The following is a 24,176-nucleotide window of genomic DNA, read 5'->3' on the forward strand; positions in this document are numbered from 1 at the left end:
ATTAGTTATTTTGTATCTATATTTAATGCTTAATACAGAGAATTTTAAAAAGTTTTTAGATTTTAAAGTGAACTAAACAAGGCCTTAGCGAAAACCCTACTGATTCCGATTCATATAATGCGACAAAAACTAACAATACTTCATAACTAATTGATCAATCAATTTATAAAAGCTACGTGACCAACATGGGAGAACGTAGTCTATCAGACACTAGCATTAAGAGCAGCAGCGGCTGTGTACTAGGTGCATATAGTTATTGAATCAAATACTTATCCCCTGCTATTAGATGCTATATTATATGGTTCAAGACAGCTAATAGAAGAATCCGATTGCACTAGAATGGCAGACCAGATGCACCACAAAACATGTTCCCCACAAATCAACGGGACAGTGTACAACGATACACTATAGAAGAACCTTATTCTGATTCAATTAACAAGGGCAGACCAGATGCACCACTATGGATGATGGATCACAAAATACATGTGCCTCACAAGGCAACGGGCAATGTAAAACACTAGAAGAAATTACTCATTGCCAGTATGAGCGCCGAGAAGGCTGTAAATGTAGTCACCGTTGAGCCAGGTGCCACCACTGGTAGCCAGGCCTGTTGTGAAGGTGATATGTGGTGTACTTCAGAAAAACCATGTAGATGAGCAGACGGGCTTGAGTTAGATCGAGCAATACGGGCAGATGATTACATAGCCACAAGCACCACATAGAAAAAGGGATAGACATTGCTCCGAAGTTATGTTGCTGTGCAAAAGCATTAGTCAAAGTACAACAGGGTTCACTGATATCATTTACATCAGTTTTCACGCTGCTAGTGCTATATCAGCGGAAGAACAATGATTCACTGCTGGGACTTGGCAACTGGCTCCAGTGCCTCGATCATGACAACACTGTTTCCCCTGATAACCTGCAGATAATTGTAGGATGTCAACATATTAGGCATGTTAATAAGCAAGAGTAGAGAAAAAACCAATTTTTCTAAGCATTCTCAAAACATCATTTAAAACTGCTTGACCATAAGTACATGTGGAAAAGGTTACAATAACCTTCAGTAGAAGAAAACTTACCACCATTCCAATATCTGTCTTGTCATTTCCATTGACCTCCACAGTGTTGTCCACCACCAGATTCATGAACTGGTCGAATCCCCGAAGTGTGCCAATAACAACACGGTTTGCATTCAGCTTAACTGAAGAAATGGACAAACAGTAAACACATAAGACACTCATAATTTCAATGGCAAAACATTAATCGAACTCAGCACCTCCAAGATACATAACAAAAATGAAATGGCAAACAGAACACCATTGCATCAATACACCCATGGAAAAAATACAAAAAAGAGTCCTTGCGGCTGCATGTACCATGAAACCACAATCTCATCATAAATATAGACCAGGCATCTAAATTCTAATGCCTGAATGCTTGACTCAGTAGTACACTTTACAGTCTTTCAAAAAATTCCATATAGAAAACAATACAGAGGAAGCCTTGTGGCTGCATATGCAATGAGACCTCAGAGATGTCATTATAAATATAGACAAAACCTCCACTGGGTAACAGCTTGACTCAATAATACAACTTAGCTGATTTACACAAGCAAGTACATTCATAAAGGTAGATATGGCAGCCTATCAGAGTAACTATGACAAAAAAAGCCTCATTTGGAAATTAATCCATAGCTTTTAGAAAATCATCATCATGTAGGCAGCCATCGCACACAGATTGTGAACAGACTAGCTTTTGGGTTATCACAGTAACTGCAAAAAAATGAGGGATAAACCATGACATCAAATCCAATCTTAGTTCTTAAGGTGTCGCCTAGGCGTCCAGGCTACCCCCCAGTGCCTTGCAAAACGCTCGCCTAGGCAGGCAAGGCAGGCTCCTAGGCATCCGGGCAGTGGCACATAGTCATGCCTCGCCTTTACACCTTAAGAATCCAATAGATTGGCACCACACTATCATGCTGATGGCTACTAGAACACCAAAAGAACCATCTATACATACATGGCACTTTGACAATCAGGACGCTTATTCAATAAAGCACAACATGATACAGATTAAATGAAAATGCGAGTGAATGCCCTATCAGAGTAACTATGACATATAAAGCTTCATCTGGAGATAAATCCATAGCCTTCACATTATGTTCATCATTTAGGGTCATTCAAATACCAAGATCTCAAACAGAGCACAGAAAACATATGCAATGTCTCTGCATGGTGAGGCTGAAGACCAAACTAGAACAAAAAAAGGTTGTTCAAATTGCCAGAAGAAATTTGAGACAATTTATTTTGGCGCAAAAAGCAATTGATGCAAGTCAACAACAGGAGAAACCACACAGAACTTGATTCATGTATCTAATAAACAGACCTACTAACAAAGACAGAAAACTGGGTGCCGCTCTAATCATCACTGTGAGCATATCGAAACCGCTAAAATTAAACATATTAGGCACACGCATGCATGTTCCATCCTTAACATCAAGGAAAAACTACTTTCTTGAAGCAAAACTACATGTGAACTATTGGGACCAGGATTGTGGGATCGAGAGAGTATCACTTACTCTGAAGCTTCTTGTCCATGTACCTGGCGACGTCACAGGAAACAAACCGAAATCAGCACGACGGAACGGAGCAAACCGGGATCTAATACGAAGAGGGAGACAGATGCGGGCGCTTACTTCTTGAGATCCGGAGGCTGTCCCGAGCGGCTCATGGCGGCGGCTACCTAGCCTCGAACGCGAGAGCGGCGGAGGGATTTCGGAGCTCCGCACGGACGAAACCCTAACAAACACAGATGGCAGCCGAGGAGGGTAGGCAGAATCGAGCAGTCCAGCTTTAAAAGAGGACAAGCCGCCGCCGCCGCCGCCGCCGCCTCCTCCTGCCCGCCTCAAAACCCTAGCGCGATGCGTGGGGCCGACAAGTCATGGGCCGTGAAGCAGCTACCGCTATTTGCAGCCCATTAGAGGATCGGGCTCTCTAGGTGGGCTCGGTGCACGGGAGCTCGGCTACCTGGGCCCCCATTAGGCACTGGCCCATATGAGAACGGCTAGACAAGAAAAGGTGGCGGCGCCAGGGCAATGGCCGTCCGTTGAAGCGTTATCCCGCAGCGGGCAACCACGGTCACGCACGCGAAATCCGCCGGCCGGAGAGCGCGAGCGCAGGCAAACCTTGCTGTCGACTGTCGTGCGCCTCCTTGCCGAGACTCCAATGCCCCTGCCGCACCTGCTCCCGCGGCTTTCCCACACGCCGCCTCCACTTCGCGCCGGGGACAGGGGTAACGCCGCCCTGCTGTCTCCGGGGGGAAGAAGAAGAAGAAGAAGGCCGGCGCTTCTCGCCGTCGTCCGGGCCAAGAGAAAGGATGAGGCAAGCTTCGCCGACCGCATCCTCGACTACATCGAGGGTATGTGAGTTATACCGGCTCAGACTGGGCCGTTCTTCTTAGAAGGCGACTCGCTGTGGTGGAGTGGAGCCGATGTTCGTTTTGTGGTGTCTGAATATTTTCCTGAATCAGCATAGTGGGATTTGAATTTAAATTTCTTGAAGAGAAATGAGTTTTGACTATTAAGAAAAAAAATCATCTTTCTGTAGTTGTTTATCTGATAGGGTCCTGGTTGATGGTCACATTGTCAGTGTGGCAGAGTGAGCCAGGACTACTAGCTAACCTCGCAGGCCCTGACCCTGAGTTGTTCGTTTCGAATCTTGCTAGGGGGGCCAAAGTTAAGAAGATGGTATGGAGCACCCGATTTGCTTCCCAAGGATGGGGATGGGGGTGCCGAGGATGAGGAGGATGAGTCTCAAGGTACATAGGGAAAGCACTTTGTAAACTTAAACTCCTTGGCGGCTACGTTTTCTTATTTGTTGGCAGATCTGGGGTGACAGTAGATATTGAGGAGCCTCGGGACGCTGTGCTAGTCACTAATGGCGACAGTGAGATTGGACAGGTGTCCTTTTATCTCCATGTTTTCTTTTTCCTTCTGCCGTGGAACTGCCATTGTACCGAGTTTATTAGAGTAATCCTGTAATTTGTCTGTCTTCATTTGTTTCCCCCAGTAATCTGAACTGGTCACTATACTCTAGTAAGACTAATCCAGACTAACACAACCTGTTCTTTGAGCATAAAGTTCTCATTAAGGAAACACCTAACGTTTCAGTTCATTCAACAAAAACTGAACTTTTACTATTACACCTTACCTACAACTACAAAGCAAGGACAAATGATTCAAGTTGGTTTCCTTGTATTTTCAGATGGTGATATTGGCACTAATTCTGAAAAGGGCTAGAACAAAAGCACTTGTTAAGGATAAACGAACCACCGAAGAAGCCTTTGGAACTTATGTGGAGGTGACACTTTAGTGCTCTGACTGTGTTTGAACATTCTACATGTTTCTCAGATATTGTAACATTCTGCATTACTGCTATCGTTTAGATTTGAAATTAGCTATAGAAGAAACAATGCATGCTTTTTTTACTGTTCCATATTGTACAGTAATATTTTGCTGATAAGTATAACTAGTATCACTCAAATAATCACATTTTCATTTATTTCTAGTGCATGGTTGGCGATATGGAAGACAAGTCCTTCACAAAGAAAGCATTAAGGGGCGTTCGTGCTATAATTTGTCCAGCTGATGTATGTTAAAACTTTGGTGTTTCTATCATTTATTAGCTGTCCCAAAGCATGAGGTGTACTATCTGCCCAAAAAATAATCATGAGGTGTACTGTTTTTATGATCTAGATAATTGTTTAAGGTCCTCTAGCTGATGACCTGATGTTTAGGGCATTGCTTGGTTTTATTTAGGTATAAAAGATACCTAACATATTTAGTTGAGTACTTAAGTCCCTCCTTTTGGTTTTCATGTTTGGAACTACTCATGGGTCAACCTATTGCATTTTGTTATTAACCACATCGTGTTCATTTTAGTCTTTAGAAAGATCTATGATGTGTAAGTTAGTTATGTACCTTACGTATATGAGAACGCAAGTGCTATCCCTCTTCATGTGTAAGTTAGTTATGTACCTTATATTTTTACAGGATGGTTTCTTCTCTGAACCAACCGACCTCAAGGGTGTTCAACACATTGTTCTGCTATCACAGGTTTGCAATGCTCTTGTAATTCCTTGTTATGCAGCTGGCTCTAGTATCAGTCATTTACCCCAATGAGATCTTGATAAGGTTGCAGCTGGCTGTCTACAGAAATAGTGGTGGTTTGCAAGCTATTATGAACAGCAAGCTGAAGAAGCTAGCAGAGAGGGATGAAGAAGTGGTTCTTGCATCTGGCATCCCATGTACAATAATCAGAACTGGTTCTCTGCAAAGCACCCCTGGTGGTGAGAGAGGTTTCGATTTTACTGAGGTCTCAGTGCAAAAACCCAGCTTACCCCATATTAATTATCGTGCAGTTTTTTCCCTTGCATTCCGTAATTGAACTATATGGATATCATACAATTAGCAGGACACACATTTAGACACTATTGTGTTCATATGTGTCCGATATAATTTGCAGTGAACAAAGTCAGTATTATACCTGCATTTCTAGACTTAGGAAACTGAAAGGAATATTATCATCTTGGAATACCTATGTTATTCATTGTTGTGATGTATCACTCTATGGTACTGTGCATGAAATGTGTAGGGCATAGCAACCAAGGGAAGAATAAGCAAAGAGGATGCTGCTACCATATGTGTGGAAGCTCTGGATAGCATTCCCCGAAAGACACTCATTTTTGAGGTATGCACTAGCTACCACAATCAGGCAATCAGCCATCAAGTCATGTGATCCTGGTCTTTTGTGCGTGTGCGTGTGTGTGGCGGGGGGGGGGGGGGGGGGGGCATTTCTTTCCGTTTTTTAAGGAACCTTTGACGCTAGAAGTAGAAGAGAACCCCAAAACTGTTTATTCCTTTGTGCAGGTTGCAAATGGTGATGAGAAGGTGAGAGACTGGAATGCATGGTTTGCAGAGCAGATCAAAAGAGAAGAAGAGATACAGTAAAAAGAACAAATTGGAAGTGGTTTTCGTTTGATAGAGTGTCAGACCGAAAGGAAAATAGAAAAGAGGGAAAAAAAAGGAAGGTGGGATTTTAAAGATTAAAAGGAAAAGAGCTGAAGTTTACTTTTGAAACTCTGGCCTGGCTGCCAATTGAATCATACTAGTATATCTGATGAAGAAATAAAAGTGCGTGGAGAAGTGGAGGCACGTCTACCTCAGCCTCCAAGGAGGCTACGAACTCTGGGCTCTTCAGTTGGACTGAAGCTTTGATCCTCTATTGTTTATCAATTCATTATCTTTGTACTATGAAACTGCAGTTCAAACTGTGTTACAATTTCACCAAAGTCTTTAATCGTCCACGAGAATTTCTGTATACATGTATCTAGCGTTTCTGCAATTATTATTTGCTGGTCAATTTGAAAATTAGGCCATCAAGTTATTAACTTAAGGGCAAGAGAAGTCTCAAGTCGGTGTCACATGGCACTGGATTTCTGCAGCAACATGTTAAACTGCTGTTGTCTTTATCCAGAAAATTTGAAATCTGTATGTGGTATTCCAAATCTACCTAGATGACGGTTTTCTTTGGCTTCTCGATTAGAAAGAATAGGGCACTATGGTTGACTTCAGGATAAGTAAATGGCACATATTATACTAAAAAGGAAGTCAATGGCACGTGGTTTCGCTGGAAATGTACACACAGCTGTAATTTTTATACAGAAAACTTAAGTGTGTTGACGTAGACTGGTACCAAACTTAGAACATCAGCAATACATGAACTTCTGCCAAAGTTAGGCAATACCATTCGTTCTTTATTTTCTCTCTCTTATAGGGGTACTCCCATCATTCGATTATTCCTTTTTGCCTCACGTCAAACTATTTAAATTATTATTTTTTATTTCTCTCCTCGAGGTGCACAAATTTTAATTCTAAGATTCAAACCTCTTAATGTCTGACATGAGAAAATGAGACTACAGGTGAACTATTTTTGAGACGGTTCCAAGTTAAGGACACAAGGGTACCTTTGGACACACACACAAAAAAAAAATATCAGGATTGGGTTCATTTTCATAAGAAGAACACAGAAAATTTAAAAATAAACTGTATTTCAAAAGGGCCTAAGCATCGTTTGAAAACACAAGGGCTGAAGCAGTAGTAGAGAAGCAAACACTGTTATTGGTGTATAGGTGCCTTGTAGCCGAAGCAAATTTGCTTCCGGATTTGGCTGCAAGCATAGGCCTTGTTTAATTCCGAAAAGATTTTGAATTTTGGTACTGTAGTATTTTCGTTTGTTTATAGCAAATATTGTCCAATCATAAACTAACTAGGCTCAAAAGATTTATCTCGTAAATTACAGACAAACTGTGCAATTAGTTTTTGTTTTCTTTTATATTTAGTGCTTCATGCATGTGCCACAAGATTTGATGTGATATAAAATTTTAAAAAGTTTTTGAATTTCGGGGTGAGTTCTGAAAAAAATTCGGATTTCGGCACTGTAGCATTTTCGTTTTTATTTGACAAATATTATTCAATCATACACTAACTAGGCTCAAAAGATTCATCTCGTGATTTACAGGTAAACTGTGTAATTAGTTTTTATTTTCGTCTATATCTAATGCTTTATATATGTGCTTTCAAGATTTGATGTGATGATAAATCTTGAAAAGTTTTTGATTTTTGGGGTAGTTCCGAAAAATTTTGGGAAATCGACACTGTAGCACTTTCGTTTGTATTTGACAAATATTGTCCAATCATGGACTAATTAGGCTTAAAAGATTCGTCTCGTCAATTCCGACTAAACTGTGCAATTAGTTTTTATTTTCGTCTATATTTAATACTCTATGCATGTGTCTAAAGATTCGATGTGACGGGAAATGTGAAAATTTTTGTAAAATTTTCTGGGAAGTAAACAAGGCCATAGTAGAAGAGAGATAGGGGAGATCTGATCCTGTGGTGGTATACCCCTGCTACACGGCATCTGCGCTTGTACCCCTACAGAGATCTGCGTGAAGCCTGTCCTGGCGTTTATGGGAAGAGGTTCCGGTGCCGTGCCTAACTGCACAAGTACAAACATGGGCGAAAATGACGGATCTAATTCAAACTTGATGAAGAAATCAATCTCATATGGATGATGATGGCACATGTCACTGTCGCCTGTTTTATGTGTGTCGCATGGTTGGAAGATTTGATGATTTTTGGTGATGCCGGCTGTTAGATATTGCCAAAGCCCAACCAGCGAATTAGTTGCAAATGAATCCAAACTGGCATACGTACCGTTCAATTTCTCATATCGAATTCGTCATTGCTGCTAATTACAAATCAATATAGTAGCGCTACTGGTGCAAGGATTTCACACAAGCTAAGCACACTACAAACCTGTATGAATCATAGCAAACATTTCTTTTGACTTGCATCGTGGATGTGTGCATTAGGGAATCATCTCTGACAAACTTACATGATCTTATAATGTGTTGATGAAATTCGATTTTCCTCATGAAAACATTTTTTTATCTCTATCATGTTAAATGAAAACATTTTTTTATCTTTATCATGTTAAAGTAATAAAATAATATATTTAGAGCTAACTTATAAATTACCATTACAGATGTCCTTATCGATGCAAAAATTTACTCTTGCGCATGGTGGATGTGTGTTCGATCCATATGTAAAAATATGCAATAGTAAAAGCACTATTTCACCTTGTATAGTCTTAATGAACATAGCTAATATGTCATAGTAGTACATTGGCGTAATGTCTATGACTATGAAACGTACAAGAGATTCTAGATCTGAATATAATGCTACAAATTTAAATGATGTATTTCCTCCGTTTTTAAATTGTAAGACGTTTTAATATCACTAGATACACAAATTTTTTATACTATGCATTTAGTCATAACGTGTATGTAGTAGATCCGTAGCAAAAGCAATTAATTTTGAGAGAACAAAATGCTTTATATAATTTAAAATGGAGGGAGTAAAATGCTAGTCAAAGGTAAATCTTTGGATTACGAAATTACTAGAAAAGAAAGGGAAAGAGTATAGAAGAAAAAAGAATCACTGGAAAGTTCGAAACTTTGAATGCATGTGCAGGGAAGATGACTTTAACATTTATGAACGTAGTAGATAGACGGCACATTCCGGAATTCCAAGAAATTTGAATTCCACCCTGCTCCGGTCGAAAAGGTTCTAGAGCCATTCAACTGTACTCCACACTCCTGTATTCAATTTGACTTTGAGGCCATGTTTAGTTTAAAAAAATCAATATTTTTTAATATTTTTTTGTCACATTAAATCTTTAGATATATATAAAGCATTAATATAAATAAAAAAATAATTAATTATACAATTTACTTGTAATATATAAGACAAATTTTTTAAACTTAGTTAGTTCATGATAATATAATAATTATTAAATATAAACAAAAATATTAAAGTTACTAAATAAAAAAAATTATCAAAACAAGCCGGAATGAAAAAAAGCACGTTTGGCAGAGTCTAAACCTGCAATTGAATCTGGCTACAATACCAGAGAGAGAGAGAGAGCGCGCGCGCGCGAAGAGGCAAGTGAACGGTGAGTGATCAGATTCATGGCACAAGCAAAAGCTCATATTATGGTCTTGTTTACTTCACACCAGTGGCGGATCCAGGAACGGACCAAGAGGGGGCTAAACAATATAGCTAAATTTTTTTTTCTCGTTCAATCTAGTACACTAATAAATGTAGCTAAGATTAATAGTTCAATATTAATTCAAAGTGCTCAAATGCAAAAAATTTTATAAAATAAACATAGAAAAATACCAAATACATAAAATCTTTTACTAAAAAGAAAATCTGTTAAACATTTTTTGAACCCAAGAGGGGGGCTGCAGCCCCCCCCCCAGCCCCCCCCCCCCTTGAGTCCGCCAATGCTTCACACCAAAAACCGAAAAACTTTTTAAGATTCCCTATCACATCAAATCTTGTGGCATATGTATAAAGTATTAAATATAGATAAAAACAAAAATTAATTACACAGTTTGTCTATAATCACAAGATAAATCTTTTGAACCTAATCACTCTATGATTGGACAATGTTTGTCAAATAAAAATGAAAATACTATAGTATCGAAATTCAAATTTTTTTCAAAACTAAACAAAGCCTATATATATAACTAGAATAGATAAAACATTCGAAACTCTTGTGTGGCATTGAATACTACGGTCAATGCAAAAGCAAACGCATGGGCAGAAATATCAGGAGGGGACGGTACAGCGCACACCGACGCGAGACGAGAGCGAGAGCACACACAGACACAGGCAGAAACGTGTCGGAAATCTCGGCCTCCCTCCCTCTGCTCTCCTCTCTCTCCAACAGCAAAAAGATTCTCCCTCCATCTCCTCACGCCCGGCAATAAAAAAAAAAAAACAAAAACAGGTGAAGGCAGTCCATCCTGCCCGTTTCGTGTGTCTGAGGATCTCCTGATCTCCTTCCTCCCTTGTCCTCCTCCTCCTCCCCCCTCCCACATCGTCATCCACCCCCCTCTCCAGCTCCCCTCCTCCTCGCCCCCTCCCCTCCCTCCCCTCCTCCTACTCCTCCGATGATGATGATCCGAGCATCTGAAGGATAGATAGCAAGCAAAGGACGCTGCTCACCTCCCCGGAGCTGCTGCTGCTGCTGCTACGGCGGAGGAGGACTGCAACTGCTACTGCTACTGCTACGAGGTAAGCACCGCCACCCCCGCCGCCGCCGCCGCCTCCTGCAGCTGGATTGTCCTGCTGCTGAGTTGACTGGAGCTGGATTCATCCCTTGGTTGCTCTCGCTCGTCGTGTTCGGCCACGGGGACCGATGCTCCGATCCGCCCGCGCCTCAATTCCTCCCCGCCCGTCTCCGTCTGACAGGCTTCGCTGCGATTTCGGCCCCGACCGATTCCTCCGTCGCCCTCCGGCCGGACGACCCGATTCCTCCTTCCTCTCCGTCTCCGTCTCCGCCGCCCTCTTCGCCTCGCTCGCTCCCGAGGTCATCTCCACCACGTGCTCTCGGGAAGGAACTCTGCCTGCCGCGCAGCTCCGGATCTCAATCATTCCATTCCATTCCATTCCCCTCAGCCAGCCACCTTTTCGTTTCTCTGATGAATTCCTTCCTCCTTTCTCGTTCGTCTCTCGATCGATCGATCGTAACTTCCTTTCTCTCTCTTCGAGGAAAGGGAAGAGAATGGAAAGGGAAAGGGAAGGGAAATCGCGGCAGTTAATTCCGAGATTTGTGTCGATTTTTTCGGGGCCCAAGCTGGAAAGATTCGGCAAGTACATCTGATCTTGTAGCATACTAGTACCCTGTGTCCTCCCATGCCCCAATAGTGATACTTGTCTCCGCCCTTTGCCCTTCGATTTTTTTTTTCCTCCCCGAGGCCTGCAGTAAAGTTCACTCACCCAGATTCATTCATCCATTTCTGAAATTGCAATCTTTTTTTCTTTTGCTGGTATAAAATTGCAATCTTTTTTTTTTCTGCTCGTATAAAATTGCAATCTTTGTGGACAAGTGAACCCACGTCCTTCTTTTATCTCTTGCGAGTTGCGTGCGTGCTCACCAATTTCCCCCCATCTCCATTGCAGGCTGACTCCGCGGCCGCAGCTGCTGACAAGCCCACAAGAGTGCAGAATTCACAGCACCACGACGACGACGACGACGACGACCAGGAACAGGAGGAGAGGAGATTAAAAAGCGAAGATGGAGGGCGGCGAGGCGACGCTGTCGGGGTTCGTCGGCGGCGGGGGCGGTGCGGGGGGAAGCCCCGGCGTGGACACCAAGGTGCTGCACGCGTTCCAGACGAGCTTCGTGCAGGTGCAGACGCTGCTGGACCAGAACCGGCTGCTCATCAACGAGATCAACCAGAACCACGAGTCCAAGGTGCCCGGCGACCTCTCCCGCAACGTGGGCCTCATCAGGGAGCTCAACAACAACATCCGCCGCGTCGTCGACCTCTACGCCGACCTCTCCTCGCTCTTCGCCGCCTCCGACGCCGGCCGCGCCGCGTCCGAGGGCGGCTCCGTCGGCACCGTCCGCCAGGCGCCCGGCGCCGGGCACAAGCGGATCAGGTCCGGCCTCGACTGACTTGACTAGTCAAATTCCAAACTCCTTCTTAGCTAGTACAGTAGCTAGCCACCACCAGGGAACCTCCCTTTTCTTTAACTTGAGCTCTTCTTGTATCTATCGACGTACGCCACTCCTGCCTATCTATAATATCTATCTAGTATCTATTTATCTCCATTACGACGACCACTGCTACTGTTACTTACTGTGTGATACTTATGAGCAAGAGCAAATCCTCTCCTACAATTAATCACCATCTTCTTGTTGCTACTATATGAGATACTTACTAGTACTTATTTTGAGAGGTATGTAATTTGGATGCAATGCAATTCATGGTGATGCACGCAACATACAGAGTGAACTTGTCTGAATTTCCAACTAGTTTGCTGTGACAACAAATTTGTCGATGCTAGACTACCTTTTTTTTACCCCGCATCGTTCACCAGAGAACAAAACAAACTCCTTTCGATAACGTAATTCAGGGGATGATGCCATGACCATGACGGGCCCCAAAAATCCAAGGGAACTCTTGAGCTGTCAGACACACACACACAGGTGAAAATTTTTCCCTGGATTTCATCTCTGCTTTACACACGCTGTCAGAGAGAAAAGAAAGCAATGATCTCTTGCGCAAGCTCATGCTCATGCTATGCACAGCAGAATCTGCTGCCGCTTTCCATGATTGCGAGCAAGCAGCTGGCTCTGCTTTGCCTGAAATGCCTTTTTTTGGTTGCCCCCCTTTGTTTTCCACGCTGTCCTGCTTCTTTTTCTTTCGTCATGCTCGCTCGCTTGCGGAGTTCCCCTGCGACGCCACCATTTCTTCTTTCCAGCGCTCTCGACTTTCTCTCTCGCAGCAGCAGCAGCGGCAGCGGCACTTTCTGCGAAAATGTGTTTAACGCTGGGCGTTCTATCCGGCATTGGATGATGATGATTGCACCAGCTGTTTCTTAGAATTTCGAACTGCCCTGAAAGAAATGAAGGGAGAAAAAAAAGAAAATGCAGATGCAGTGGAGAGGGACAGGGGAAATGTAAAGCGCTTTTCGATTCCATGGGCTCCTTTTATGGCGACGGCATGTTTGTCGTAGCAGGCGCCTCCCTGCTAAAGTCGACGTGGGGTTTTCCGCAAGATTCGCTTGTGAAAAGACTCTTTTTTTATGCACAGGCATCAAGTACTACTTTGGAAGTGACAAAATCCCTAAGCTTAAGGGCATGTTTGGATCTAAATAGGATGATGATAGCGATAACTGGATTCTTTTATTGAGCTCTATAATTCAGAGTTCGAAGCTGTCTTTGTAGATTATGCAAACAAGCAAGATCTAGAGTTTGCGTGGATTAGCTCCAGCTTATATATAAGCTCTAGCTGATCTAGGGAAGCCCTTAACTAAAGAAACTTGGACACTCTTTTGCAGGATTTGTGTTCTCCAAACACGGTCGAAAACAGTAAAAAAAACCATGTTGCTGTGACTTAGACTTCTAGGCGAAAAATGGCTTCTGTTTCACCATTTTTGTTTTCATATAAACCACGTGTGTGCACCTATGGCATGATTTTTTTGATTAATTAAGCCGATAAAAAAGCTCTAATAAAAATCGTGTCAGAAAGACCTTACTTTGGACTTAGGTAGAAAAATGGCATCTTTACTTTAAAAAATCAATAGAATCTACTAGGATGAGAGACGAACTTCCATGATTTCGAGGCAAATTCTACTGCTGTACTAAGGCCCGGTTTAGTTTCCTATCCAAAAATTTTTTATCCATCCCATCGAATTTTTGGACACATCCATGAAACATTAAATATACATATAAAAATAAACTAATTACACAGTTTGGTTGAAAATCGCGAGACGAATCTTTTAAACCTAGTTACTACATGATTAGCCTTAAGTGCTACAGTAACCCACATGTGCTAATGACAGATTAATTATGCTTAATAGATTTGTCTTGCAGTTTCCTAACGAGCTATGTAATTTGTTTTTTTATTAGTTTCTAAAAACTCCTCCCGACATCCTTCCGACACATGCGATGTGACACCTAAAAATTTTCATCGGCAATCTAAACAGGGCCTAAAAATCAATAGAACCTAGAAAGTATGCGCAACCAATTAGATTAGCACAACGTAAAGTTGGAATAACCGAGAGAGAGAGAGAGAGAGAGAAGAGATCTTTATGTGGCAGGCCGCCTCAGTTCCAATCATGCTGCGCTTGACCAGCATCCGGTGACCAAAAGAAGGAAGCAGCCCAGCCTTTTTTGACCACTCTTGATCCCTTGCAAGCAAGCTTTGCTGCACGAGGCCATCTTCCTGTTCCAGTGCGTGTCCCTTTCCATCCTTCAATTCCCTTGCCTTCCTTTCAAAAGATTGCATCATCTCTCTCTCTCTCTCAAGTCTGAATAAAAAAAATTATAAAATAGACATTGTAACACTTTTATTTGTAGTTAACAAATATTGTCTAATTATAGACTAATTAGGCTCAAAAAATTCGTCTCGCAAATTATAGGTAAACTGTGCAATTAATTATTTTTTAATCTATATATAATGCTTTATGTATGTACCGCAAAATTTGATGTGACGGAGAATCTGAAAAATTTTATAAATTTTTTAGAAGTAAACAAGGCCTTACTCACAGGCCAGTGTTAGTGTTGAGTAATTGCAGAATTTCTGGTAAATTTGCAAATTTATTTGCATGTGTTTGAGGAGCTGTGCATGGTAAAGAGAGTGGATTTTTATGAGCATATATAGGAGAATTGTCCATGCACTGATGTTGCTCTATCTCAGTCTCTTCATAGCCTCTGTGCTCACAAAATATTATTTGGTTAATCTCTATTAATATTAAAAGAAGTTAGGCTTATTGTCCGAAATGCTTACAACCATACGATGTGATCAAACCAACATAATCTCTTCTGCACCCGTATAAGTTAGAGTGATGTGTCCAAGCACGGTGCGGACTCCGATTTCAAAGCAAATTGAAATATGAAATATTTTCATGGCTCGTACGGGTTAAAGCGAATTTGACACATAAAGTGATTGTTGAATAAATCTCCAAACTGCAATTTTGTTGGTGACCATACGAGAAGTAGTATGTCCTGTTGAAACGCACGAAACATGTTTGCTTATTGCTAGTGATTGTAAAACTTTGTTTCGAACAAACAACCAGGGCTGCTTGAAATACGACAAAGTTAATCTAGATCAACAGATATTCTGAAACATCGAGCAGAGTTTTGATCCTTCTAAGGTCAGTCTCAATACTAAAAACTACACGGGAATTAATTTTTATAGACATTATATATAGAAACTATAGTCCTAATAGATAATTTCTACATAATAACTTTTTATCCAATCACATACATTCTCTCTCCATTCTCTGCCAATCGTATGCCTTCATGTCTTGGCTCTTGTATAGACATAATTTCCAACTTAGACTCAATTTTTATAATTTTGGATCTCTCTTAAATAATTACCTTGTTACATCAACAAAATGCTTAGGTGACACTATAATTAATGTTCATAGAAACTATGATGATTTATGTATTGGGAGTGCCCTAATGATTGTTGTAAAATTTGCAATAATGTCGAAATACTCCGTCCATACTCGTAAAGAAAGTCGATTTGGATAAGGTTTGAGTTAAACATCAGAAAAATAAATCATGAATAACATTTAAGTTGATGAGTTTGGAAATATAAAACCATATAAATAGATTTGTCTTGAAAAATATTTTCATAAAAATATACATACACCACTTTTTTATAAATATTTTTATAAAAATAAGGAGTTAAAGTTAAACCGTATAATTGTCCTAAACAACGTTCTAAAACATGTACGATTATAAAGCAGAAAACTAAAGCTTGGATACACAATAGAAGTATCTAAAAAAAAAAGAATACACAAGAGATGATGGAAAGATTTAGGCCATAAATAATAAAACCGTTGCAGATCCCGTGCATGATGATTGGATTGTTGACTCACAAGGTAAGTCATTATTGCGATCCGATCCGATCCGCCGTCAGCTCAAGGACGGACGGCCCCGCAAGAATCTCAATTAACCTTTTTTCAACCTCTTCCGTCCGGCGGAAACAGCACATGATTTGCCAGTCTTGCTCTCAATCAACGATAAGATTGGTATTCCCGGCCCCAGCGTGGGACCTACATGATTAGCTGTGGGCCATGTTTATTATCCTCCTATATGAAATCTAAAGTCTTGTTTGGTTCCCCTTGCTAAATTTTAGCTAGCTAAACTTTAGTCACTTTAGTAGCTAAAGTTCCAAACACATTGACTAAAAGGAGCTAAAATAGTTTAGTTTCATTAGTCATCCAAGAGTAGCTAAAATAATTTTAGCTAGCTAAAATTTAGCAAGGGAAACCAAACGGAACCTAAGAGTCGATCGGGCGAACGCACTTGAGCTCACACAATCCTATCGTCAGCTGTAACTGTAACAGTTTAAATGGAGATCCTTGATAATTTTATAAAATTATATATATAAACTGACATAACATACTCCATTTAATCTAAATTATAAAGTATTTTGGATTTTCTATATATTTTTTTCGAATTGGTGCATTTCCATTTTCATTACATGACCAATGAAAATACAAAAAAGTTTAGACTGTTTAAGCAGAAAATTAAATTAAAGGATATAAAAGATCTTTCATCTTACGATTACCACCAAAAAAGACTGGCCACCAGCCCAAGAAGCCAGAACCCACACAGAAAGCTCAATAGGCGGCTAACGTACAAGATTTATATAACACAAGAAGAAAAGCTAGAGTTACAAATAAAATCTTCCAGGGTATCCAAAGCAAGACTGTAGAGCAAACAAAGTCTTCAGTTCGTAGCATCATCTGTGGATCCATCATCAAGCAGTTTCTGATCTCCAAGCTGATTCCTTTTGCCTAGAATCTTAAGTGCAATAGCCAATATGGTATTAGCAGCAGCAACCAAAGCTTCTTTGTCACCTTCAGCAAACAGACCTGCCCAGAACTCAATAAGCGCACAAGTATAACATACGATAGAAATAGGATCATTCAACATTTTGCCTTCAAAACAAGTTTGGTTACATTTCAAATAGCCCAACAAATTGTTGCAATTCCAATTGTATGAAATTGTTTACCATCGCCAATGCTCACACCAAGCCCAGCATTGGTTCAGAGATCTAGGCACATTGTTGGATCGAATGCTCTTGGCCACAATGGCCCAAACAGTCTTAGTGGTACTACATTGAAAGAATAAGTGTGAATATGGTTTCATCTTTTTCACAAAAATAACATGAAGGGCTACGAGGCCATTTTCTCCTCAATAAATTATCCTTGGTTAGTACTGCATTATTCATCATTAACCATAAAGAAAATTTGATTTTATTAGGGATTTTGCCTTTCCAGATGTTCTTGTAGTAAGGTCCACTATCATTTCGAGTCATAGCATTATACACAGATTTGACACTAAATCTACCTGAGAGACCAAACTTCCAAAGGATATTATCATCTCCATTCACAAAATTATACTCATTCATATCCGTAAGAATTTTATTCCAATCTATAAGCATATTATCAGCTAGCCATGTAATGAAAAGGATGTGAGGAAAGTAAGTCTGGCAACGGCAACGAGCGACGGGTGGCTAGGTGGTGGTGCTGGACACTAAGTGAAGGTGTGACTACCGGAGATGCTATTGTAATGTGAAGTTGATAGAGATGAATGGCGTTCTATTTGAGCGTTGAGCCTTAGTGTTGCGTCCTCGGGGCAAGCGTGCCATAACATGATTTGATTTTAATTGGGTTGGTTTTGTCACGTGGGTCAATTGGTGGTGTCTATTACATACTCCTATGGGGGTGGAAAGAGGGAGCACGATAGTAGACATCAGTGCATGGACAATTCTATTTGTCAAAATAGCAATTATCGAAATAACTCCTATGGGAGTAATATTAGAACAACTCCAGCTGAGCTTCTACTTAAGCCCCATAGCTAAATATGGGTGTCCAAGCTAAAAACAACACTTTAGGATCCCTACTAGAGCCTCTAATTTGGTGTGGGCACCCAAATCTCCCCTGCAGACCCCATTCCTGTTGGCCCAACAACCTACACTATCCTGCGTGATGTGGCTATTACCTTCCCACACCGTACAGACGCAGCCTCGTCCACCTCCCTTCAGCGCCAATCTCCACTATTGTGCTCCCTCCTTCCACCCCTGACCTCCACCGCTGGGTGGATCCGGCGGTGCGCAACTCCGGCGCGGCCCCTTCCCCGCCACGCGAGTGCTGTTCCGATGCGCCGTGAGCTCTCATCTTTTTTGCGTCATGACCTCTGTGTGGAGGATGAGGAAGAAAAGTTTGACTCAATGATGAGTGGATCTCATATGTTATTGCCTGCCAATTTAGATCATTTGAGTGGTGCTGTGAACACCTAAAAGTAGGGAGAATACCTAAATAAAAAGTAGAGGCTCTGTTTTTTAGGCTACTGCTAGAGTTGCTTTTGCCATTGCCAATATTTAGAGTAACATTTGTGATTACTCCACGCCGTAGTTAATCTTTGAGTAAAATCGCTGGCGTCTGGGTTCGTTTCTGAATCCTTTGGTTTCCTCTCTACTAGCGCTACAAGAACAATGGGTCTCCTATCTCGCACATAGCAAAGATACGGTAGCACCGTTACATTCTCTGTTTGCTAATACGTTCTGATTTCCTCATCCCAGAGCGTGCAACGGTGACCTGGGATAGCATGCCTCCTAATCATGACGTCTATGATAAACATGCACCGGCGATGAGCGATAAGGTTTTCGGGGAGCACACTTTTATCGCGCAAGTGGTCCATGTTCATGTTGTGATCCAACACACTGTGACTAGTCCCCGACGTTTAAATACTAACTAGACTAATGAGTCCATATTGAGGCCTTGTTCGGTTGGCAAATTTTTAGAATTTTGGATACTGTAGTATTTTCGTTTGTATTTGACAAATATTGTCCAATTATGGACTAATTAGGTTTAAAAGATTCATATCACAAATTACAGATAAACTGTGTAATCAGTTTTTGTTTTTGTCTATATTTAATACTTTATATATGTGCCACAAGATTCGGGCCCCGTTTGGTTTCCCTTGCTAAATTTTAGCTAGCTAAAATTATTTTAGCTACTCTTGGGTGACTAATGAAACTAAACTATTTTAGCTTATTTTAGTCAATATGTTTAGAACTTTAGCTACTAAAGTGACTAAAGTTTAGCTAGCTAAAATTTAGCAAGAGGAACCAAATAGGATCTCAATATGACGAGGGATCTAAAATTTTTGGTACAAGGCCTGAATAGATAAGAGTGGCTCCAATAGGTACTTATTTGCAATTTACTTCCCTTCGTCGTATAATTTAGTATATTTTAGCATTAAAAAATGATTCTTAAATATAAGATAGTTTAGAGAATAAAAAGTAACTTTGCATTAAATATTTTTCATATATCAACCAATCAAGATTAATCATTGATGATAACATCTAATTAGATAAAGTTAAGGGTACCTATGCCTTTTATGCTCTCTCTTAATTTATCTTATACTATATTACAAAAATAAAGGGAGCATGTTCATTTAAATACTTATTATTTGATCATATTACAGGACGACGGAGGGAGTTTGTAACTTTACTTATTATTTGATCACTAGTATGTTCATGTCTATATTTTTAATAAAAATAGTTTTTGATGAGAAAAATGTTTGTATTTTTTTAACAAAATTTTGTGTCAACATATCTAAATAGATCTTGTTTTAAAGTATTTATTATAAATAAACATAACGCTGAAACTCCAATTTTGATTTGGGGTGCTCGGTTTGTTTTGAAGTATGACTTTTTAGTTTCGAAATGTTACCGCATGGTGAGCAATTTGACCTCATCTCATCTGCCATGCATATGCATGCCTCTAATCATGTACCACTTTGCTAAGGCCTTGTTTAGTTCCAAAATATTTTGCAAAATGGACACTGTAGCTTTTTCGTTTGTATTTGACAAATATTGTCCAATCATGGACTAACTAGGCTCAAAAGATTTGTCTCGTCAATTCCGACCAAACTGTGCAATTAGTTTTTATTTTTGTCTATATTTAGTACTTCATGCATGTGTCTAAAGATTCGATGTGACGGGGAATCTGAAAAATTTTGCAAAATTTTTTGGGAACTAAACAAGGCCTAAATGGAGGAAAAACTGAGAGGGGATGGTCGGGAAGGTGGCCGCTCCCCAGAATTGGTAAGCAGCGCGCGACTCGTGGATCCACCATCATCCCCCGCCTTCTGTAGCCTCCTCACAAATGGAAAACCTACCTCCGGTCCTCTCTCTCTCTCTCCTCTCTTCCCCCCACATGCCAAAGCCAAAGGGAAAGGGTTCGATCGAGTTCGCCTTCCGCTTCCTTCCGGCTCGCCGCGCGCCTCCCGCGGCGGACGCTGTGCCGCCGGCGCGGTCTCCACACTGTGCAGACGTTAGATCTCGGTAACTAAACCAGTTTTTTTTTTATTATTATTAAAAAAAACAATCGAATTTCCGGTGGCCATCGGTTCGGTTCCTGTGACTAATCTGCTCTTGTGGTGGTACCGCTGCTTCCCTCTTAACGTACATTTTGCAGTGCGGCGGCAATGCGTGGCTCGGTGCGTCGCTGCTGTATCATCTGAACAGAGAAGAAGGCGCAAAGGCAGGTGGCATCCCACTGTTACTATACCAGTATTTTCTTCCCCTGCTATCCCATTTTTGGTGCTCTGATTGGAATCTAAATTATCCCTCTACTTTCCCTTTAGCGATTATATATATATATAATAATACTCCTAATGTTGGTTTCTGTTGGGGTGGCTTCGTACCCTGGCCTGGCTGGTTCCATTTGTGTCGCAATCAGATGATGTTTAATAACTAAACTGTAATATAATCGGACAGTTTGACTCTCTGTCCCAATCTAAACTAGGCTGGATGTCACGTACAGTCCGTAAGTTTTGAGAATATCAGGCTACGAATTTTAAATAATTCTTAATAAACGCTTTGGTCAATAACATAATTAAATATTTAGATGCTCACAATTTCGAAGATGAATATGCAAAGAATTCTGTTTGTGGTTCTTTATGTTAAGAGGGGGGGGGGGAGTATTTTAGCTATAATAACTCACTACCAAATATATATTCACAAGCCCAGCCGACAAAATGCTATAGCATACTCCCACTGTCACTATACCTGCCGTAGTTGGTCCAGTGTTCACCAAAAAGGTAAAAACTACAAATGATAAGCTCTTGTGCAGTTATCTGGTTGTTCCATCCTTTACTTATTTTCGCTGAAATGATGGATTGCGATCAATGCCATCTATTACCGTGTCGTTACATCGCAATTTAATTATTTTAATGGTTTGTTATCTTTTACAGTTGAACAATGGCTGCTCCTCAACCAAAGAAGAGGACTATTGTGGAAAGTGGAGATGGAGGTCTCGGTTTGGGCCTTGCTACATTTATTGCAAATGGTGAGGATTTGGGTCCCATCATTCGTCACTCGTTTGATTCTGGGAAACCTGAGGCGCTCATGCAGAACCTTAGAAGCATTGTGAAGAAGAAGGAGGTTGAGATTGAAGAGCTATGCAGACTTCACTATGAGGATTTCATCGTTGCTGTCGACGAACTACGTGGTGTGTTAGTCGATGCCGATGAGTTAAAGGGCATGCTATCTGGTGAGAATTCACACCTGCAAGAGGCTTCTACTGACCAACTGCTGAAGCTTGACGAACTTCTTGAGCTATATTCTGTCAAGAAAAACATAGGGGAGGCTATAACAACGCTGAAGATATGTGTCAAGGTCTTCAGCTTGTGCATGACATGCAACAATTATATTGCCGAAGCTAAGTTTCATCCTGCACTTAAGACACTGGACCTGATTCAGAAAGGCTACCTGCGAAATATTCCTTTGAAGCTTCTTAAGAAGGTGGTGGCGAGACAGATACCATTGATAAAGCTGCACATAGAGAAGAAAGTCTGCAGTGAGTTCAATGATTGGCTTGTTCATATTAGAAGGATGGCCAAGCAGATTGGCCAGGCCTCCATAAGCCAGGCATCATTAGCTCGCCAAAAGGATGAGGAAATGCGTGCACGACAGAGGGAAGCTGAAGGGCATAGCCATGCTGGACCCGATGAGCATCTGTATACCTTGGACCTGGAGAACACAGAAGAGGAATCAGCACTACATTTTGATCTGACACCAGTTTATCGGGCGCATCACATGCACACATGTCTTGGTATTGGGGAGAAGTTCAGAGACTATTACTATAAGAACAGGCTCATGCAACTTAACTTGGACATGCAAATTTCCACCTCACAGCCCTTCTTGGAGTCCCATCAACCGTTCCTTGCACAGGTAGCTGGATTTTTTATAGTTGAAGAACGTGTTCTTCGAACTGCAGATGGATTGTTGTTGGAGAGTCAAGTGGAAACAACATGGGAGACAGCCATTGGCAAGATAACATCTATACTGGAGGAACAGTTCTCTCGCATGCGTACAGCCAGCCACTTCCTTCTCATAAAAGATTATGTCACTCTTCTAGGCGCAGCTGTGAACAAGTACGGTTATCGAATCACACAGTTGATTGAAGTTCTTGAGAAAACTAGGGACAAATACCACCAGTTGCTTCTTCTTGAATGTCGGAAGCAGGTAGACGACATCCTTACTAATGACTCATATGAGCAGATGGTTATAAAGAAGGAATATGAGTATAACATGAATGTGACAGCATTTCATCTGGAACATGATGATGCAATCCCTGATTTCCCATATGTGACATCATTCTCCTCTTCTGTTCCAGATGTTTGTCGCATTGTCCGGTCCTTCATCGAGGATTCTGTTAGCTACTTGTCATACGGTGGTGTCATGAACATCTTTGATGTGGTGAAAGCATTCCTAGACAGGTTGCTGATTGAGGTACTGAATGACAGTCTTTTGAACATGATATATGCTCGTTCGCTGGGCATGTCACAGATGATGCAACTTGCTGGAAATATATCAGTTCTTGAGCAAGCATGTGGTATGTTTCTGTTGCACTCTGCTCAACTGTGCGGCATTCCAAAGCGTGTTGCTGAGAGGTCCCATTCTGGTTTGACTGCTCGAGCAGTCCTGAAAGCCTCACAAAATGCAGTGTATAATGCACTAATAAACCTGACCAATTTCAAGGTTGATGAGTTCATGGTGCTCCTGGAAGAGGTCAACTGGATAGCAGAAGAAGCCCCAGACAATTCAAATGAATACGTGAATGAGGTTCTGATCTATCTTGAAACATTAGTATCGACAGCACAGCAGATTCTACCTTTGGAAGCTCTATACAAGGTGGTTTCTGGTGCAATGAGCCACATCTCAGACTCTATAATGACCACACTTCTAAATGATGGTGTGAAAAGATTCACTGTCAATGCAGTTTTAGGAATTGATATTGACTTGAAGATGCTGGAAGCATTTGCAGATGAGAAATTTGACAGCACGGGGCTGTCAGATTTGGGGAAGGAAACAACTTTCAGAGATTGTTTAGTTGAAATTAGGCAGCTCGTAAATCTCCTGCTCAGTAGCCAGCCTGAGAATTTTATGAATCCAGTGATCAGGCAGAGAAACTACGGATCACTGGACTACAAGAAGCTGTCCATCATTTGTGACAAGTACAAGGATACTGCAGACAGTCTGTTTGGAAGCCTTTCAAACCGTAATACCCAGCAGAGCGCCCGTAAGAAATCTATGGACGTTTTGAAGAGAAGGCTTAAGGATTTTAGCTAAGGTTAAATTTGTTGCATTTACAAATAAATTGCTGGCACTAGTATATAGTACCTACGTTCTAGGTGTTTTTAGAGCTCTTTTTCAATTGATTACTTTCCTATGGATACAATACATATGGTAGGTCGATTTGTCTGTGTAGGTGAAGTGCCGAGTGCCGACAGTTAGTGAATTGTGGTAGTACTCCTAATTAAAGGGGTCATTCCTATCGCAGAAATGTTGAATGTTCAACTTTTTTTTTTGGTTTATATACTGCAACTAATTTCTTCATCAATGAAACAGAATCGGAGTTGATAAAAATTTGCATGCGCCATGCATAGTATCATTCTTAGTTCTGTCTGAAGCCTGCTATTGACGCCTTATTTGCATTTGCA

At 41.0% G+C, this 24,176-nt stretch overlaps 4 protein-coding genes across 7 annotated transcripts; 3 read left to right on the forward strand and 1 right to left on the reverse strand.

Moving 5' to 3' along the window:
- LOC8080416 (probable small nuclear ribonucleoprotein G) lies at positions 409-2,949 on the reverse strand. The gene is made up of 4 exons (XM_002467658.2): positions 2,696-2,949; positions 2,579-2,601; positions 1,080-1,201; positions 409-919 (listed from the first exon to the last, which is right to left on the reverse strand). Exons 1-4 carry the CDS (start codon positions 2,728-2,730, stop codon positions 854-856), a joined length of 246 nt encoding a protein of 81 aa, XP_002467703.1. The 5' UTR covers positions 2,731-2,949; the 3' UTR covers positions 409-853.
- LOC8077058 lies at positions 3,092-6,379 on the forward strand. 3 transcript variants are annotated; one of them, XM_002465098.2, is made up of 9 exons: positions 3,092-3,417; positions 3,724-3,816; positions 3,897-3,958; positions 4,263-4,358; positions 4,567-4,647; positions 5,051-5,113; positions 5,199-5,372; positions 5,652-5,747; positions 5,927-6,379. In XM_002465098.2, exons 1-9 carry the CDS (start codon positions 3,225-3,227, stop codon positions 6,005-6,007), a joined length of 939 nt encoding a protein of 312 aa, XP_002465143.1. In that variant the 5' UTR covers positions 3,092-3,224; the 3' UTR covers positions 6,008-6,379. The 3 variants fall into 3 exon arrangements, with proteins under 3 accessions (XP_002465143.1, XP_021307625.1, XP_021307626.1); XM_021451950.1 differs by having other exon boundaries at positions 3,900-3,958; XM_021451951.1 differs by lacking the exon at positions 4,567-4,647.
- On the forward strand, positions 10,367-12,446 carry LOC8080417 (protein ELF4-LIKE 4). Its single transcript, XM_002465099.2, has 2 exons — positions 10,367-10,705; positions 11,594-12,446. The coding sequence occupies exon 2, from the start codon at positions 11,709-11,711 to the stop codon at positions 12,090-12,092; it is 384 nt and encodes a 127-aa protein (XP_002465144.1). The 5' UTR covers positions 10,367-10,705; positions 11,594-11,708; the 3' UTR covers positions 12,093-12,446.
- LOC8080418 (exocyst complex component SEC15A) lies at positions 20,256-24,038 on the forward strand. Of its 2 annotated transcripts, none has more exons than XM_021451347.1 (3): positions 20,256-20,514; positions 20,648-20,717; positions 21,426-24,038. In XM_021451347.1, the coding sequence occupies exon 3, from the start codon at positions 21,433-21,435 to the stop codon at positions 23,803-23,805; it is 2,373 nt and encodes a 790-aa protein (XP_021307022.1). In that variant the 5' UTR covers positions 20,256-20,514; positions 20,648-20,717; positions 21,426-21,432; the 3' UTR covers positions 23,806-24,038. The 2 variants fall into 2 exon arrangements, with proteins under 2 accessions (XP_021307022.1, XP_002465145.1); XM_002465100.2 differs by having other exon boundaries at positions 20,648-20,713.

Source organism: Sorghum bicolor, chromosome 1, assembly GCF_000003195.3.
Source record: "Sorghum bicolor cultivar BTx623 chromosome 1, Sorghum_bicolor_NCBIv3, whole genome shotgun sequence".
NCBI classification, from domain to species: Eukaryota; Viridiplantae; Streptophyta; class Magnoliopsida; order Poales; family Poaceae; genus Sorghum; species Sorghum bicolor.